Raw genomic sequence first — 20,032 nt, 5'->3', positions numbered from 1 at the left:
GAATCCCACCATCCTGGGCCAATCATTGCCCCAAGTGTTTCAAAATAACCCCCCCCCCCGGCTCCCCAATTTTAGCTCTCTTAGCTTTCTGCTTAGGTCTGATTCTCCGGAGATTTTCTATAGCAGAAACTGGAATCTTTTTAGTAGCCACGAATTTGTTGGAAGCACTGCGTCCAGCTCTGAACTCACCGTTAATGCTTTTCACTGAATTCTGGTACATTGAGAGAAGAAAGAACATTTGATTCCAGGTTATCTTTGTCTGAACCATTGTTTTATGAATGCAGCAAGAGCGTTAATAGGCAGCCAGGAATAAAACATCTTTGCTTTGAAAATGAGTCCAGAGCCATAAAATAGACTTTATTTTTACATCTGTTCTTTCATGAGATAGAAATATAATGTCTCTACATTTCCAAAAAATAAAAATAAAATACCCTGTATAGATTCTCTTTCTCACCAAGGACCCCCATTAAATACCTCTTATGGCCACGGATTGTGGCCATGGACCCCGAGACTTACGTCAAGATTTGAATCATAACCTTTCTTCAAGCCTTTGCGGACCCCCTATGATGACATTGGGGCCCCCAAGGACCGCTGCTCTATAGGATACCCAAAGGAGAAGGAGGAAGAGCTGAAAAGCTACACATCTTGTATTAGCAAGATACTAGAGCAAGTTGCCAAGCAGAGAGATACTGAGAAAAGATATTATTGTTACCAGGATAGGATAGGATAGGATAGGATAGGATAGGATAGGATAGGGTAGGGTAGGGTAGGGTAGGGTAGGGTAGGGTAGGGTAGGGTAGGGTAGGGTAGAGTAGAATGGAATGGAATGGAATGGAATAGAATAGAATGGAACAATATAGAATACAGAATGGAATGGAATGGAATGGAACAGAACAATATAGAATATAGAATACAGAATAGAGTAGAGTAGAGTAGAGTAGAGTAGAGTAGAATAGACTAGACTAGACTAGACTAGACTAGACTAGAATAGAATAGAATAGAATAGAATAGAATAGAATAGAATAGAATAGAATAGAATAGAATAGAATAGAATAGAATATAGAAAAGAGGATAGGATAGGATAGGATAGGGTAGGGTAGGGTAGGGTAGGGTAGAATGGAATGGAATGGAATGGAATAGAATGGAACAATATAGAATACAGAATGGAATGGAATGGAATGGAACAGAACAATATAGAATATAGAATATAGAATACAGAATAGAGTAGAGTAGAGTAGAGTAGAGTAGAGTAGAGTAGAGTAGAGTAGAGTAGAATAGAATAGAATAGAATAGAATAGAATAGAATAGAATAGAATAGAATAGAATAGAGTAGAATAGAATAGAATAGAATAGAATAGAGTAGAATAGAATAGAATAGAATAGAATAGAATAGAATAGAATAGAATAGAATAGAATAGAATAGAATAATGGAATGGAATGGAATGGAGTGGAGTGGAGTAGAGTAGAGTAGAGTAGAGTAGAGTAGAGTAGAGTAGAGTAGAGTAGAATAGAATAGAATAGAATAGAGTAGAGTAGAATAGAATAGAATAGAATAGAATAGAATAGAATAGAATAGAATAGAATAGAATAGAATAGAATAGAATAGAATATAGAAAAGAGGATAGGATAGGATAGGATAGGATAGGATAGGATAGGATAGGATAGGATAGGATAGGATAGGATAGGATAGACTAGAAATAAGAAATAAGAAATAAGAAATAAGAAATAAGAAATAAGAAATAGAATAGAATAGAGCTGGAAGGGACCTTGGAGGTCTTCTAGTGTGCACCCTTGAAAATTTACTCTGCACTGTACCTTTGGACCCACATCTGTCCAGAAGAGTCTCATGACAGGTGAATGTCCTGTCCTGTGAATGTCCAGTCTCTTCTTAAAAATCTCCAGTGACGGAGCACCCACAATTTCTGGTGGCGAGCTGTTCCACTGGATGAATTTGTTAAGAATCCCTTGTGCCTGCCTAATCTGACCTCTTTTTGGTTCAATGTGTAAGCCTAGGGAATGCTGTGGATGCAGTGAATTTTAAAAGCATTCGATGAAATCTCTCATGAGACTCTTCTGGACAGATGTGGGTCCAAAGGTGCAGTGCAGAGTACATTTTCAAAGGTGCTCATAAATGCTCCTGTGTCACAATTCAAAATGGCTTGAAGAGGCTTGACCGTTGGGCTAGAGCTGACAGTATGATGGACAGCAGTGACCAATCTAAGCTCCTGCATCTGGGTCTGGAAAAAAAAAGCATAGGGATTGTGATGGAAAGGCCTGGTTGGAGGAGATGCTTGGGAAAATGATCTAGGATTCTAGTCAACCACCAGCTAATCATGAGTGAGCTGTGTGATGCTTCAGCATAAAAAGCCATTGCAATGTTGACTGCCTTTGCAAAGGTATTCTGTCTGGTTATCAGAAGGAAAGTTCTTCTCTGTGTAGAGAGAATAAGGGATAGAATAACAGAGTTGGAAGGGACCTTGTAGCTCATCTAGTCCAACCCCCCCACCCAAGCAGGAGACCCTACACCATTTCTGACAGATGGTAGTCCAATCGCTTCTTGAAAGCCTCCAGGGATGAAGCTGCCACAATTTCTGGAGGCAGGTTGTTCCATTCATTGATTGTTCTCACTGTCTGAAAATTTATCCTATTTCTAGGTTGAATCTCGTCTTGGATCAGTTCCCATCCATTATTTCTTGTCTGGCCTTCAGGTGCTTTGGAAAATAGGTTGATCCCCTCCTCTTTGTGGCAACCCCTTAGATCAGACATGTCAAACACAAGGCCCAGGGGCCAGATCCGGCCCGCGAAGTGGTTTCATGTGGCCCGCGAAGCCATCCTGGAAAGAGTGAGGGAACGGCCCCCACTGACTTGGCCCTGGCCCAGAGACCCTCCTTCTGCCAGAGACCCTCAGATCTGTCCCACTCCTGCCCAGGCCCCCATAGGCACCCTTGATGCGAACGATGTAGAGCTGGCCACGCCCACCCAGTAGGCCGTACGCACTCTAGCCACGCCCACCCAGTAGGCCACGCCCACCCTGGCCATACCCACCCGGCCCCTTGAGGGAAACCTCAACGCTGATGCGGCCCTCAATGAAATTGAGTTTGACACCCCTGCCTTAGATATTGGAAGGCTGCTATCATGTCACTCCTGGTCCTTCTCTTCATTAAACCGGACATACCCAATTCCTGCAACCGTTCTTCCTATGTTTTAGCCTCCAGTCCCCTGATCATCTTTGTTGCTCTTCTCTGCGCTCTTTCTAGAGTCTCAACGTCTTTTTTTATAGTGTGGTGACCAAAACTGGTTGCAGAATTCTAGGTGTTGTCTCAGTCAGTCTTTATAGAGTGGTAGAAGTGCCTCAAGTGATCTTGACTGAGTCCCTTTGTTAATGCAACTTATGCAACTAAGTCCATTTCTGGGAGCTGCACTTTAAAAGGGACTTGAAGCAGATTTAGCTGAGAGCTACTAGAAAAATCCAGAGTGTGTGGATTGATGGGAGTTACCCCTGTTTAGCTTGTAAGAGAGGACGATGCCAAAGGGAGATGTGAGAACGGTCTACAAAGACTGTCTGATGCCACAGGGGCAGACTTGGTCTTGACCAAAATGGAGAGGAGAAAAAGACAGACGGTTAAGATGAGAAGGAAAGCAAGTCAAGTCGGATATAAGGAGGAATTTCCTGATCTGGAAAGGGGTTGAGTAGGACAAAAGTCTGGTGAGGATGGTGGTGGGTTGCCTTCACTGGGGGCTTATGAACAAGGGCCGGGGGTGCTACCTGTTAGGTATAACTTAGTGGGGCAAAGGGTTGGAGTAGATGATCTCTAAGACCCTTTCCGATCACTCTATGATTCTTCCCTAGCCTTGTATGCTTTGTAGTAAGGACTCGAATAAGGAGATGGAAGGAAGATTAACCAAACTCATATCCTGTATGTCACTCAACTGAAGAACTGTTTTCGTGTATTTCCTCCCCCTTTCTCCCTTATTTCTACTCTCTCTTGTTTCTTAAAAAACTGCACGTTTTTTTTTAAAAATCCCATTTATATCCCGCCCTTCTCCGAAGACTCAAGGCGGCTTACAATCTAAAGCACAAATCAATGTGCTTAGCAGTAGCCTTCATTCTATGTATATGCCTGCTTATTAGGGCTTTCACACACACACCCCAAGCGGCATTATTACAAAGTCAGCTTAATTGCCCCCAACAATCTGGGTCCTCATTTTACCTACCTGGGAAGGATGGAAGGCTGAGTCAACCTTGAGCCTGGTGGGATGAGAACCTGCACTAATTGCAGGCAGCTGGTGTTACTTAAGGAGGCATTAGCCCACTGCGCCACCAAGGCTCTTTTGGAAAGATAGTGTAGGCAGAGCTTTTGGTGGGACCCATCTCGGGCCATCTGTAAGCCCTCATTCATTGTTCAAATTCCAGAGGTGTGGTAGAAATAACCACTGCCCTTAAAGCAGAGAGACCTGAATCTACGTGTGATTCTTCTTCTCTGTCCATCAGAGTCAATCAGAAGAAGACCTTGGTTTTGAGGGTGGGCGTAATTCTTTGCACCCCTCCTGGCTGCTTTTGAAAATAGGTTTCAGGCTATTTATAATCTGCAGAAAGTTGAAGCTGGAACAAAGAGGTCATTTCATTGAGGGGTGAACCTGCCAGTTTATTTCTATTTGCAAATTGTGCCACTTCACTTCGTTGCTATGGTGCTATTTTTCAACCTTTCCAAAGAGCTTAAATGCCCACTCTTACTATTTTTGACACATGATACCAATTTTCCTCAGCATAACATTTATAAGCATAACATTTAGGAAACAAATCGCATTTGCTGACATTCAAGCATGTTTCGAAAGGGGAAAGCCAAGCCACGGAGAGATCTATAATAGACTTGAGCATTCTTTCTTCTGTCACGTAGGGACATCCTTCGCCATCTCCTGTGGAGATGCAAACTGTGGTGAGACCAGAGTCGTCTGGAGAACAAAAGTTAAGAGCAAGGACATCAAAAGATCTGCCATACCAGAAAGAAATCGAGACAGAAGGTGTCTTATGCGAAAGGCCAGTCTCTCGAAATATGGCCTTTTTCTTTGCATGTGGAAGAACACAGGATAACCGCCAAATAGGAAGAATTGGAGGCTTACTATACCCCTAGACATGGGAAACATATCCTCCTTTGTGTCAGAGGCTTAGCTGAGAACTAAGCTTCTTGTTCTAGTCCAGACACGTCAAACACAAGGCACAGGGGGGCCGGATCCGGCCCGCGAAGTGGTTTCATGTGGCCCGCGAAGCCATCTTGGAAACAGTGAGGGAATGGCCCCCACTGCCTTGGCCCTGGCCCAGAGACCCTCCTCCTGCCAGAGACCCCCAGATCTGTCCCACTCCTGCCCAGGCCCCCATAGGCACCCTTGATGCAAACGACGTAGAGCTGGCCATGCCCACCCAGTAGGCCACACCCACTCTAGCCACACCCACCCAGTAGGCCACACCCACCCAGGCCACACCCACCCGCCCCCCTGAGGGCAACCGCAATGCTGAGGCGGCCCTCAATGAAATTGAGTTTGACACCTCTGTTCTAGTCATAAAACAAGGATAGCCTCCTAATCTTTAGGACTCTCCGATCTGTGTTGCAAAAACCCAGAATCCAACTCAGTCTACTACTATCTGCACAAGGTCACTCTCTTTTCTGCAAAGACACTTTGCGTAAGCGAGGCCAGAGAAGAGCAACAAAGAGGATCAGGGGACTGGAGGCTAAAACATACAAGGAACGGCTGCTGGAATTGGGTGTGCCTAGTTTTATGAAGAGAAGGACGAGGGGGGAACATGACGGCAGTCTTCCAATATCTCAGGGGCTGCCCCAAAGAAGAGGGAGTCAAGCTCCTCTCCAAAGCGCCTGAAGGCAGGACAAGAAGCAACGGATGGATGTTGAGACTCTGGAAAGGGTGCAGAGAAGAGCAACAAAGATGATTAAGAGGCTGGAGGCTAAAACATCTGAAGAATGGCTGCTGGGATTGGGCATGTCTACTTTAATGAAGAGGACTGTGGGTGACATGATAGCAGTCGCCCAATATCTCTCAGGGGTTGCCCCAAAGAAGTGTGTGTGTGGGGTCAACCTATTCTCCAAAGCATCTGAAGGCAGGATGAGAAGCAACGGATGGAAACTAATCAAGGAGAGAAGCAACCTGGAACTAAGGAGAAACTTCCTGACAGTTAGAACAATTAACCCGTGGAACGACCTGCCTCCAGAAGTCATGGGTGTTCCATCACTGAAGGTTTTTAAGAAGAGATTGGACAACCATTTCTCTGAAATGGTATAGGGCCTCCTGCTCAAGCAAAGGGTTGGACTAGAAGACCTCCAAGGTCCCTTCCAACTCTGTTATTCTCTTCTGTTGTTCTCTTATTTCACCCCCCCAGAGAAATTAGAAAAAACGGGAACAGCAGAAAAACAAACTGTGAGGTTCTAGAAATACGAGAACGAGAAGGATCCAAAGTTCCACCTCCCCAGATCGATAGATGGAGATGAATCTCCATTGATCCATTTTTGCTGGCTGCAGCCTCTCCACGCTCATGTTTACTGGCCTATCTCCTGTCCTTCTTCTTACGGCTCCTTTGATAGTTTAGCTTCGAGTGCACAAATCAACTATTTCTGATTTGGCTTTGGTTTATCCCATCTTCATCAAAAGACAAGCCTGACCTCCGTCGCTCTTTTGCCTCTTGATGAAAATGGGACGTCTGCACCTTTGGGCAGAGCAAATGGCCAACCCCCCCATCCCTCCCCAACCCCCCGAGGTTTATCAAATCACGAACAGCGGGAAGTTAACAATTTGCAGTAAATTTGTTATTTCTCCAGCGATCGGATCACGGGACTTTTTTCACACGGCGGAATTATTACGGGAGACAGAAAATAACACACTTTCCCCTCAAAATAGGCGCAATCCCTCCAATTAATGTTTAGGGATCAGAGGCTCAGGATAACACCTTAATTCTTTTTTCTTTTTTCTTTTCCTTTCCCTAAAGCTGCTGGCAAGCAAAGATGAGATGGAAAAGAGGGGATCATTCGTGGCTTCTCATTCTTTGAAAAATTCCAACAGAGGATAATGTCTATGTTGTATTTGCATAGAAAGGTCTAATTACTGTGTTGTGACTCGCCAAGGGAAGGGAGAATATTACCTAGCAACCAGGAAAGGGAGCTTAATTTTAAACCCATTTGTTACCTTTTTGCTCTTTGGAAAATAGATTGGTGGGTAACAGGGAAACCATACCACCCTTCCAACCTCCTTTTTTTCCTAGCCCAACGAAAACTTCAATTTCAATATTCGTGGCTGATTTTCCCAGCCCCTCCCCCCACAAAGCTAGATTAAAAAGTTGTGCTAACAGGTTATCACACACACACACACACCGGGATGAACCTTTTGCTGTTGTAAATTGGCACGGTGGGTTCAGCAAAGAGCTGGGTGACGTGAACTCTGATTTGAAGTCAAATGTGATTGTGCTCCCAAATCTGGGGATTAGAACAAATTTGGCCGGTTGGCACGAAGGGGCTTGAAGAGAAACCAGGAGCAAACTTAATGAATGACCATCACTAAGGGGCTATTAACTTTCTGTTTGGCAAGAAGGGGGGGGGCAGGGTAGGGCTCCCCCAGAGAAAGGAGTTTGAGTTGGATCTATTGACAAAAGAGTGTGGTATGTCATCCGTTCATTTGTATGGAGAGATTTTTGTTTCTTAAGCTGGGAAAGAAGTGCTAACAGAGGACAAGGGCTATTTAATCCGTGCCAATATCTCGGATTGTTTGCTTCTTATGTGTGTGTTTTTTCCCTCTGGTACGTATTTTTTTTTCCCCTGTAACAAACCCAACAGATCAGAAGTCCCCAACCTTTTGGGCACCAGGGACCAGTTCCATGGAGAGAGGTTTTTCCATGGACTGGACTGGAGGCTGCGTGGTTTTGTGTGCTGCCTACATCTGACGGATGGGGCTTTGCTTGTTCGTGCGGACCGGTTGCTGGCGTGCCGCAGATCGGGGTTTGGGGACCCCTGCAATAGATCACAACCTATCCTGTTTTGGGGCTGTTACAGCTGAAATACAGCTGGTTGTATTCAAGGGCTGGCCTTTTGATTGAGTTAAAGGTAAAGGTTCCCCCGTACATGTGTGCTAGTCGTTTCCGACTCTAGGGGCCGGTGCTCATCTCCGTTTCAAAGCCGAAGAGCCAGCGCTTGTCCGAGGACGTCTCCGTGGTCATGTGGCCGGCATGACTAGATGCCAAAGGTGCACGGAACGCTGTTACCTTCCCACCGTAGTGGTCCCTATTTTTCTACTTGCATTTTTACGTGCTTTCGAACTGCTAGGTTAGCAGAAGCTGGGACGAGTAACAGGCGCTCACTCTGCTACGCGGCACTCGGGATTCGACCCGCCAAACTGCCGACCATCTGATCAACAAGCTCAGCGTCCTAACCCACTGAGCCACCGCGTCCCTAATGTTACCCTTATGCATTTCCTCCCAGATCATAGCTTTGTCTTAAATCACGGGCAGGGAGACTGTGCACAGCAAGAGACATCTCTGCAGAATCAGAAAATCAATTTCGGTGGCACCTTTTCTAACACAGTTTTTTTTTTAAGCATAAAATTTTGGCTCTCCTCCTACGGCAGAGGTCTCCAACCTTTTGGGCACCAGGGACCTGTTCCTTGGAGAGAGGGTTTTCCACGGACCAGACGGTGCGTGGTTTTGTGTGTTGCCTGCATCCCGTGGTTGGGGCTTTGCTTGTTTGTGCGGACCAGTTGCTGGCATGCCACAGACCGGTACTGGTCCACGGACCGGGATGGGGGTGGGGGGTTGGGGACCCCTGTCCTACAGGATCTATCAATTTCACAGTGATAAGGAGTCCTGTTTTCTATTCAGCCCTCTTCTAGATTCAGTTAAAATTGTGAGGTTCCTTGAAATCTAGCCTAGGAAAACTGGAGACGCCAACAAAAATCTCTCTCGGAGCTCTGAGATCAACAGCAAGGGAGTAAAGATTCACTGGGATCTAATTCCTTTGGACTCTTCTTTTTTAGAGAAGAGGGTGCAACTCCAGGTGAGGAGGATGGCTCTGCAAATTGTTGTCCATAAATTATCTCGGGGCCTTCATTATGCTCCAGAGAGAGGAAACCTCTGGCCAACTGGAATCCTGCCCATCTCCCTTCATTTTGCAGAAGAGATTTATATTTATAGGGCTGGTGTAGTTTGCCTCCTTCACATCAAACATTTCTTGAGCATTCTCATATTTGAGGTAGCGGGACCCAGAGAGAAGGCAGAACAAGCCTGCATGTAGTAATAAGTAAGGAGGACCAAACCTGGAATATTACATCAAGTTTTGGTGCCCAGGTTGTAAAAAAAATAAAATAAAAATGCTGAGACTCTGGAAAGAGTGGAGAGAAGAGCAACAAAGATGATTAGGGGACTGGAGACCAAAACAAGCACAAGATCTGGTCCAGATCATCACTAGGAATCTGGATTGACTTGAGAGAGTCTTCCAAGATCACATTTACAATATTGCATCCAGTTTTGGTTAGCATGTTATAAAAAAAGATGTAGAGGGCCAAAAAAGAGCAAGAAAGACGTTTAGCGGGCTGGAAGCTAAAACACGCAAAGAATAGTTGCAGGAATTGGCTATGTCTACTCTAGTGAAAAGAAGGACTAGGACAGGGGTCTTCAAACTCAGCCCTTTTATGACTTGTGCACTTCAACTCCCAGAATTCCTCAGCCAGGCACGCTGGCTGAGGAATTCTGGGAGTTGAAGTCCACAAGTCATAAAAGGGCTGAGTTTGAAGACCCCTGGACTACTAGGATGACGTGATAGCAGTCTTCCAATATTTGACAGGCTGCCCCAAAGAAGAGGGGGGGGGGTCAGCCTATTCTCCAAAGCACCAGAAGGCAGGACAAGAAGCAACAGATGGAAACTCATGAAGGAGAGAAGCAACCTGGAACTAAGGAGAAACGTCCTGACAGTTTAGAACAATTAATCAGCGGAACTGCTTGCCTCCAGAAGTTGTGAATGCTCCATCACTGGAGGTTTTGTAGTGGAAAACGAGACGAGGGGCTTGGTCTACCAGAAGACTTCCAAAGTCCCATCCAGCTCCGTTATCCTGCAAATCTGCAATTTATTTATTTATTGAATTTATCTAGCCGCCCAGCTCAGTTGCACTCCACATTTTCAGGGCCCTTTCAGCTACTACCGTTGCAGCCGGATCACTGCTTTCTGTTTTAAAATATTGAGGATGACCTATTTTATTGTTTGCTTGGACGGCGCCCAAGAAAACTTTGCTCGAGAAAGACGATGGTTTGAGCAGCTCCTGGGAACCATGTCATACTTTTTGAGGTCCCGGAAATGCAAGAGAGATATAAAAGCTATTAAAGAGGCTGTTAACAACCATAATGGACAATTTTCTTGGTCGGTGATTTAAAAGTTCCTCCCTCTGAGCAAGCTTGTATTAGCCCCGCTACGCGGAGTGGCCAGGTTTTCTGGCAAGCTTTAGCAAGATAGGCAGTTTGAGAGTAGACTGTGCCAGCAGGATATCAGCGCTGGGAGAGTACAAACAGTCCCTGACTTAACCATGGTTTGTTTAGCCAGTTGCCAAGATTCTGAGCTTGGATCACGTGACCGCGGGGATGCTGCGACGGCCGTAAGTGTGAACAATCACTTTGCTCAACACCGTCGCCGCTTCAGGGCCATCTGAAGTGACGACGGTCGCGTGAAGCAAAATTCAGACGCGTGAGTGACTGTTCGACGTTACGACGGCACTGGAAAAAAAGGGGCTTATGGCCCTTTTTCACACTTACGACCGTCGCAGCATCCCTGGGGGTCCCCGTGACTTGCATTTGGAAGTTTGGCAACTGGTTCGTATTTATGACAGTCGTATCATCCCGGGGTGTGTGTGTCTTGTGATCCCCTTTTTGCGACCTCCTGACAAGCAAAGTCAGAATCTGGAATTGGTGAACGGCCGCGTTATCTGGGGAAGCTGAATTCACGTAACAACTGTGTTAAGTATCTGCACTACACAGCTTTCTGAATTTGAGGGGAACTGGGGTAATTTGAAAGGGACCGAGGCGGGAAGAAAGAGTTTGAGCGGGAAAAGAACGTGTGATCCCTAAATGCCGAAAAATGGGAATAGAAAGGAAAGCAAATATTGAAGGTGCAGGAGGAAAATGAAGGGCTGTTGTGGGCGCGGAGTTATTTTATTTTTTATTTTATTTTAATCCCATTTATATCCCGCCCTTCTCCGAAGACTCAGGGCAGCTTACACTCTAAGCACAAATCAATGTGCTTAGCAATAGGATGACAGTTTTATTTTTCTCCTGATGCCTTTTAGGTGTACAGCGGGGCCTCGAAACCTCTCCCGCCGGTCGCCGTGCCGAATCCTGCCCCGCCTGCCATTCAAACCCCTTTGGTGCCAAGCTGTCCCGGCCGAGGCAAGATGGCCAAACTCCTGAACCCAGAAGAAATGACCTCGAGGGATTATTACTTTGATTCGTACGCTCACTTTGGAATCCATGAGGTAATCGGTCCCGGAGGCTGAGTGTTTGGGGAACAAGGCCCAGAACGGTGTGACTGAAGCTGAAATGACTTTTTTTTTTCAGCCAAAAATCCATCTGGAGCAATCTGACTTTTCTCGGTGCAAAGACAAGCAAGATTTTTACCCTTAGGCAAGGAAAACCAAGTTCACAGGTATAGGATAGGTGGTAGCTGGTACCGATAGTAGCAACTCTGAGAGGGATCAATCAATCAGAATAGAGCTGGAAAAGGGACCTTGGAGGTCTTCCAGTCCAACCCCCCTGCTCAAGCAGGAGATCCTATGCCATTTGAGACAAGTGGCTGTCCAGTCTCTTCTTAAAGACCTCCAGTGATGGAGCACCCACAACTTCTAAATTTTGCATACCTTTAACAGAATAACAGAGTAACAGAGCTGGGAGGGACCTTGGAGGTCATCTAGTCCAACCCCCCTGCTCAGGCAGGAAACCCTATACCATTCCAGACCAGTGGCTGTCCAGTCTCTTCTTAAAGACCTCCAGTGGTGGAGCGCCCACAACTTCTGGAAGCCAGCTGTTCCACTGGTTAATTGTCTTCACTTTTAGGAAGTTTCTCCTTACTTCCAGGTTGCTTCTCTCCTTGATGAGTTTCCGTCCATTGTTTATAAAATCAGGGCGACTAACAACCACTTGAATTCTGGTCCCAATGATGATTGTAAACAGAGGACTATCTGTGATAGAACTTGCCACTCATAGAGAGAGCTTTTCCAGGAAGGTTTGCATGATCAGACTGGTAATTTCTCTTTGGAATAGCTGACTAGTTTGTAGACTTGGCTTCATCTCCTAAATTTCTCTGTAGTGGGAAATCTGCCTTCCAAATGCGCTTTTTTCTCTTTCTCTCTTTGTGTATCGTTTGGTCCCGCTGGAATCTCTTTCTGGCAAAGAGTTGAGCTGTATTTCCATCGCAGAATCCATCTGAAGTCTGAAGCTCCGGTAATCTTTGTTTTCCTACTGAAAACTGCTGATATCTTGTTGACTCAATGTTTAGTCCCCGAGTTCTTCCGAGTTTAGCCAATTGTGTTAAAACAAGCCTTGGCAATATAATTAGCGCTACCTGTGTCCTAGGTTGCTTTTCAGAAGCAAATGCAAAACAAAAGTCTGAACGCTTTTTTTTTTTAAAAAAAAATTCTCTGGCACGGTATCGTTTGACTTTGGATCTACCCATTTTTACCCTTGCGATCCGTGGAGGGTGCAGAAAAGCTTCTGTTTTGGCAGCAGGCAGCCTTGTACAGGGGGGGTGGGTGGGTGGGATAAAAAGCCATTCTTTCTTATTCTCCTGCCAAAATAAATTCAGAAGCTTCTTTGCCAGACCTGTCCTCGGGCGTGCTGTTGTGTAGATGAGATTCCCCAGGGGGACATCTGAAAAGAAGATTTTTGAGACACGTATTGAACGAACAAACAGATCACAGCCGGATTTTGCAGAACCAATATAGGTCACCACCCGTCAGCAGCCTGAGACAGGGAACAACGAGAACGGGTTTGAAAATTCACAATAGCTGCTGTGATTTTTCCACCAGCATTTATTGGGGGTCCAAGTTTCTTTCCGAACACAAGTTCCAAAAGGGCTTCCCCCTCCCCCCGCAAAAAAAAAGTCTATGGAGATTCTCGGTCCTTCAGGTCATAGTTATCCCAAAAGATCTTTTTCCAGGAGGCAACTGGACTTCCTTTGTTTTCCTTTGAAGACCGTTCGCTTCTCATCCAAGAAGCTTCCTCAGCATCCATCATCCGGTCGGAACCTGAGGAAGCTTCTTGGATGAGAAGCGAAACCTCTTCAAAGAAAAACCAGAAAGTCACGTTGCCTCCTGGAAAAAAAAAAGCATCTTTGGGATTTTGTTTCCCCCCAAAAAGGCAATGAGACTTCCCTGATTTTTTTTTTCATCCTTTCAAAACATTTTGCTTCTCATCCAAGAAGCTTCTTCAGTTCCAACTGACTGCTGGAGAATAGGAAGGATTTATACTTGACTTTATGCTTTATTGGGCCAAAGGTGATTTTTTTTTCTCCCCAAAAGCCAACTGGACTTTCTCTGTTTTTGCTTGAAGACCTTTTGCTTCTCATCCAAGAAGCTTCTTCAGTTCTGAAGAAGCTTGGGCTCCAGAACTGAAGAAGCTTCTTGGATGAGAAGCAAGATGTCTCCAAGGAAAAAGCAAGAAAGCCCAGTTGCCCCTTGAAAAAGCATCTTTGGGGCAACTGTGACCTGGATGATGGAGAATCTCCAGATACATTTATTTTGGCCAAGGGTGGTTAGATACACAAGGAATTTCTCTGGTACAAAAGCATCCAGTGTACTTCAAAAGCAGCTGAAATAAATAATAATTAATAATAATAATAATAATAATAATAATAATAATAATAATAATAATAATAATAGAAAGACTGTGGCAAAGGCAAGCAAGGGTGGTACCAATAGTAAATAGGCACCTTGGGTGCAATCCCAAAACAACTGAAGCACCACTTGGACACCATCAACGGCATTGACAAGTTCGCCATTAGTCAATTGCAAAAGGCAGCCTTACTAGGAACTGCTTCCATCCTGCGACGAGATCTGTAATACCATCAAAGATCCACATCTGCCTATCCCAGGTCCTTGGTAAGGAGTCGATAGGTAGACAAAAAGGCCAGATCCAGTCTGAACATCTGGCTGACTGTGCGATGATCAATAATAACAACAACAACAATAACAACAACGATGATGATGATGATGTGTGCAACCAGTAGGTAGAAACAGTAGGTAATAAAAGAATAAACAATACAGCCACACTCTATGGGTTAATATACACACACATTAGACAGAAGTTAGTATATTCCCTGTGGTCATCCAGTTGTTAGCACTCATTAGCAGAATATAAATCCTTCCATCCCCCACCAGTCAGAACCGAAGAAGCTTCTTGGATGAGGAGCGAAATGTTTTCAAAGGCAAAAAAACCAAGCGAGTCTCACCGCCTTTTGGAAAAAAGCCCCTTTGGGGCAACCATGACCTGGAGGATTGAAAATCAGAGAAGTTAATAATAATAATAAGTTGGAAGGGACCTTGGAGGTCATCTAGTCCAACCCCCTGCTCAGGCAGGAAACCTTATACCATTTCAGGCAAATGGCTGTCCAGTCTCGTCTTAAAAACTTCCAGTGTTGGAGCATTCACCACTTCTGGAGGCAGGTTGTTCCACTGGTTAATTGTTCTCACTGTCAGGAAATTTCTCCTTAGTTCTAGGTTGCTTCTCTCCTTGACGAGTTTCCATCCGTTGCTTCTTCTCCTGCCTTTGGGCACTTTGGAGAAGAGCTTGACTCCCTCTTCTCTGGAGCAGCCCCTGAGATATTGGAAGGCTGCTATCCTGTCCCTCCTCACCCTTCTCTTCGTTAAACTACACATACCCAATTCCAGCAACCGTTCTTTATATGTTTTAGCCTCCAGTCCCTCAATCATCTTTGTTGCTCTTCTCTGTACTCTTTCTAGAGTCTCGACATCTTTTTTACATCGTGGTGACCAAAACTGGATGCAGCATTCCAGGTGTGGCCTTACCAAGGCATTGTAAAGTGGTATTAACGCTTCACGCGATCTTGATTCTATCCCTCTGTTCATGCAGCCTAGCACTGAGTTGGCTTCTTTGGCAGCTGCAGCACACGGCTGGCTCATATTGAAGTGATTGTCCACTAGGACTCCGAGATCCCTCTCACAGTTGCTACTATTGAGCAAGGTACCGCCTATACTATCCCTGTGCATTTGATTTTTCCTGCCTAAAGTTACGTGCCTGAAGGCTGCGGCAGGAACGTTCAGCTTTAAAAAATAAATTCCATTTGCTTGGGCTGCTGCTAAGAATTCAGGGCACCTTCCTTGAACTCTGCAGAGGAAAGCTACTCTGCAAATCCAGTGCATGAAGAGGCTCATTTAAAATACTTTGGGGACACTGACACAGTTCTCCCTAATTGCTCATTAATAGCTAGAACGTGAAGAAGAAATAGATGGCATTTCAATTAGAGTTTGAATGGGCAACCCTGAAGGGTAAGGGAGACAGTTACTGCAAGTCGCAAGAAACATGGAAACTAAAAGGAAAAGGTGGGCTCATTGTTAAGGACACCAAATCGGGCCGGCTAACGGCAACCTTCACCACAATAGGTGACATCCGGTTTTAGCCTTGTGTCTCTTTCAATCCACGAGGCAAGGGAGACCTCCGTGCCTTTACCAAGATCTGTTAGAAATTGGCAGGAAAGGTCTGTCGGACATCCTGGAGGTAAAACGGCAGCTAGACTAAGATGGAGTCAGTGTAAGACAGGTGGACTAAGCAAGCATGAGGCTTTTTCACCTGAGATGATGTCGCCTCCAGTTGGCTTAGGCCAGGGGCCTTCAAACTTGGCCCTTTTACGGCTCCTGGACTTCAACTCCCAGAATTCCTCAGCCAGCATGCCTGGCTGAGGAATTCTGGGAGTTGAAGTCCACAAGCAGAGGCCTTCAAACTTGGCCCTTTTATGGCTCTGGACTTCAACTTCCAGGATTCCTCAGCCAGCATGCCTGGCTGAGGAATTCTGGGAGTTGAAGTCCACAAGCAGGGGCCTTCAAACGTGGCCCTTTTATGGCTCGGGACTTCAACTCCCAGGATTCCTCAGCCAGCATGCCTGGCTGAGGAATTCTGGGAGTTGAAGTCCACAAGCAGGGGCCTTCAAACGTGGCCCTTTTATGGCTCGGGACTTCAACTCCCAGGATTCCTCAGCCAGGCGTGCCACGGCCCGGTCCAGGAACCGGAGGTTGGGGACCCCTGTACGAAGGCGTATTAGCTCACTTCAGAGGCTGGGCATTCAGCCAGAGGATAGAATTGCAATATGAAACTGTGCTAAAAAAAAACCTAATTAGACTCCATCCTCTGGATATTCGTGGGTACTTTTGAGAGTCTGATCTGGGTTACAGTTTTGCTTCTCGGGGACGTGGCGGATGCCGCCGCCGCCCGTCGGATCAAAGGAAATGTATGCTTTGAAGGGTGATCTCACTGATGGAGGCCTGGTGCGTTGCCATGGCAGAGAAATCCTCGGCGTCTGCAAACCCCTTTTGCTGGTTCAGACGGAGAGGTTGGAAGCCATGTCGGGGCCTCTGTTCCTCTGAGCGGAGGACGCGGTCTTTCCTTTCACCCAGGAAATGCTGAAGGACGAGGTGCGCACCTTGACCTACCGGAACTCCATGTACCACAACAAGCACGTCTTCAAGGAGAAGGTGGTGCTGGACGTGGGAAGCGGCACCGGCATCCTCTCCATGTTCGCTGCGAAGGCCGGAGCCAAGAAAGTCTACGGGGTAAGGAGAGCTGGTCCCAGCTGTGGCAGGCAGGCCGTTCCCACTGGCCGGCTGCGCGCCCAACCATCGGGCACTGGGGAGGTCATCTAGAAGGGTCCTAAGCTGGGGGGGTTCCTTTGGTACCTGGTCCTCTTCCTTCCTTCCTTCCTTCCTTCCTTCCTTCCTCCCTCCCTTCCTTCCTTCCTTCCTTCCTTCCTTCCTTCCTTCCTTCCTTCCTTCCTTCCTTCCTCCCTCCCTTCCTTCCTTTTCCTCCCTCCCTCCCTCCTTATTTCTTCTCCATCCTTCCTTTTCCTCCCTCCCTCCCCATTTCTTCTTCCTTCCTTTTTCTCCCTCCCCATTTTTCCTTCCTTTTCCTCCCTCCCTCCCTCCCTCCCTCCTTCCCTCCCTCTCTCCCTATTTCTTCTTCCTTCCTTCCTTTTCCTCCCTCCCTCCCCATTTTTCTTTCCTTCCTTCCTTCCTTCCTTCCTTCCTTCCTTCCTTCCTTCCTTCCTTCCTCCCTCCCTCCCCATTGTTCCTTCCTTCCTTCCTTCCTTCCTTCCTTCCTTCCTTCCTTCCTTCCTCCCTCCCTCCCTCCCTCCCTCCCTCCCTCCCTCCCCATTGTTCCTTCCTTCCTTCCTTCCTTCCTTCCTTCCTTCCTTCCTTCCTTCCTCCCTCCCTCCCTCCCTCCCTCCCTCCCTCCCTCCCTCCCCATTGTTCCTTCCTTCCTTCCTTCCTTCCTTCCTTCCTTCCTTCCTTCCTTCCTTCCTTCCTTCCTTCCTCCCTTCCTCCCTTCCTTCCTTCCTTTTCCTCCCTCCCTCCCTCCTTATTTCTTCTCCATCCTTCCTTTTCCTCCCTCCCTCCCCATTTCTTCTTCCTTCCTTTTTCTCCCTCCCCATTTTTCCTTCCTTTTCCTCCCTCCCTCCCTCCCTCCTTCCCTCCCTCTCTCCCTATTTCTTCTTCCTTCCTTCCTTTTCCTCCCTCCCTCCCCATTTTTCTTTCCTTCCTTCCTTCCTTCCTTCCTTCCTTCCTTCCTTCCTTCCTTCCTCCCTCCCTCCCTCCCTCCCTCCCTCCCTCCCTCCCTCCCCATTGTTCCTTCCTTCCTTCCTTCCTTCCTTCCTTCCTTCCTTCCTTCCTCCCTCCCTCCCTCCCCATTGTTCCTTCCTTCCTTCCTTCCTTCCTTCCTTCCTTCCTTCCTTCCTTCCTCCCTCCCTCCCTCCCTCCCCATTTCTCCTTCCTTCCTTCCTTCCTTCCTTCCTTCCTCCCTCCCTCCCTCCCTCCCTCCCCATTTCTCCTTCCTTCCTTCCTTCCTTCCTTCCTTCCTTCCTTCCTTCCTTCCTCCCTCCCTCCCTCCCTCCCCATTTCTCCTTCCTTCCTTCCTTCCTTCCTTCCTCCCTCCCTCCCTCCCTCCCTCCCTCCCTCCCTCCCTCCCTCCCCATTTCTCCTTCCTTCCTTCCTTCCTTCCTTCCTTCCTTCCTTCCTTCCTTCCTTCCTTCCTTCCTTCCTTCCTTCCTTCCTGGCTACACCGTGAACTGCCAAGCCAGGGAGGGGCTGCCTTCACCTTCTTGCTGCCCACCAGACATTCCATGCTGGGGTGTCCTCTGGGAAGCAGCCCCTCCGTCCGGAGGTCATTCTGTCGCACGGAGTCCATAGTCACAAAAAAGGAAACGTGTACGTTTATTTACCTGAAGTTTGCAAAGTCTCATTTGAAATCAGAGGGGGGGGGTTTCTGCTCTGATATTTAGCAAGGAGGAGGGGGCCCTGCACTGTGATGCTTAAGCTCTCTTTATCTCTAAACTTCTTAATTTGTTCGTAAGGATTGACGTGCTATATCGTAATTTGGGACTGTTAGCCCGGAGCGTTTTCTGAATTTATGCCTTTGGGGGGAACACCGCAGAGCAGGGGATGGTAGGGTGCAAATAACATTTTTCTGACACTAGAGTCACCAGTCAAGAATGCACAAGACCGGTGTGTGTGTGTGTGTGTGTGTGCTAACTTTTAAGACTTGTGGACTTCAACTCCCAGAATTCGTCAGCCATCATAGCTGGCTGGGGAACTCTGGGAGTTGAAGTCCACCCGTCTCAAAGTTGGCGTGGCTGAGATTACAGTTGGATGACTCCCATCTAGTTCTGTCCATATTAGTTGCCAGGCTCTTTTTGAATTCATTCCGGGGTGTCCAAACTCAACACCTTCAAAGACTTCAACTCCTAGGATGCTGGCTGAGGAATTCTGGGAGTTGAAGTCCACAAGGCTTAAAAGTTACCGAGCTTGGAGACCTCTGCACTAGACAGCAACGTGAGTTGTCAAAGCCTTTCTAGGAATTTTTGTGCGGCTAGAACAGACTCTCTGGATTAAGCTTATGATTTCCGCATATGCAATTTGATTCATTTGAATTACCCAGTGTTGAGTTTCCTTCATTTCTCCTCTCTCTCTCCTGCAGATTGAATGTTCCAGTATATCCGACTACTCTGAAAAGATTATCAAGTCCAACCACTTGGATCCCAGTAAGACTTTTCGAGGAAGACCAGCTCCATCTGTTGCTTCCATTTCCCTTATGTTCCGTTTCTCCATTGATGCTTGGTAGATGGGTTTTTAAGGGACGCGGTGGCTCAGTGGGTTAGGACGCTGAGCTTGTCGATCAGATGGTCGGCAGTTTGGCAGGTCGAATCCCGAGTGCCGTGTAGCAGAGTAAGCGCCTGTTACGCGTCCCAGCTTCTGCCAACCTAGCAGTTCGAAAGCACGTAAAAATGCAAGTAGAAAAATAGGGACCGCTCTGGTGGGAAGGTAACAGCGTTCCGTGTGCCTTTAGCGTCTAGTCATGCCGGCCACATGACCACGGAGACGTCCTCGGACAAGCGCTGGCTCTTCGGCTTTGAAACGGAGATGAGCACCGGCCCCTAGAGTCGGAAACGACTAGCACGCATGTGCGGGGGAACCTTTACCTTTACCTAGATGGGTTTTTACAGCATTGATGACGTAAAGACTTAACATTTTTTATGTCGTTCCAAATGTTAAATCTTGCAGGTTCTCTCTTTCTGGAAGTTAATGGTGGAAGTTGATTCAGTAAAAAGTGACTTAATTATTAAAGTGATCTGCCCTTCATTAGATTAAAGTGGTCTAGAGGTAGACAACATGAATGAATAAATAAATTACACAACTTTTGCTATGATTAGCTAACTTTTCCTAGGGATAAAAAAACTGCTGAGATTTTGTGGCATCCAGTATTTGAAGAATTACTCTGGAT

General features: G+C 46.6%; 1 protein-coding gene across 3 annotated transcripts in view; it reads left to right on the top strand.

The window, feature by feature from the left end:
- Positions 1-20,032, top strand: part of PRMT8 (protein arginine methyltransferase 8) — a 40,397-nt gene that overhangs the window by 2,201 nt on the left and 18,164 nt on the right. For all 3 annotated transcript variants that reach the window (XM_083365898.1, XM_083365897.1, XM_083365899.1), the window contains exons 2-4: positions 11,323-11,508; positions 16,657-16,812; positions 19,229-19,292. In XM_083365898.1, coding sequence (XP_083222024.1) covers positions 11,323-11,508; positions 16,657-16,812; positions 19,229-19,292 — 406 coding nt within the window. The remainder of the gene's footprint in view (positions 1-11,322; positions 11,509-16,656; positions 16,813-19,228; positions 19,293-20,032) is intronic.

This window comes from Vipera ursinii (assembly GCF_947247035.1).
Source record: "Vipera ursinii genome assembly, chromosome: 6".
Taxonomy (NCBI): domain Eukaryota; kingdom Metazoa; phylum Chordata; class Lepidosauria; order Squamata; family Viperidae; genus Vipera; species Vipera ursinii.
This window is presented reverse-complemented; position numbering and strand designations above follow the sequence as displayed.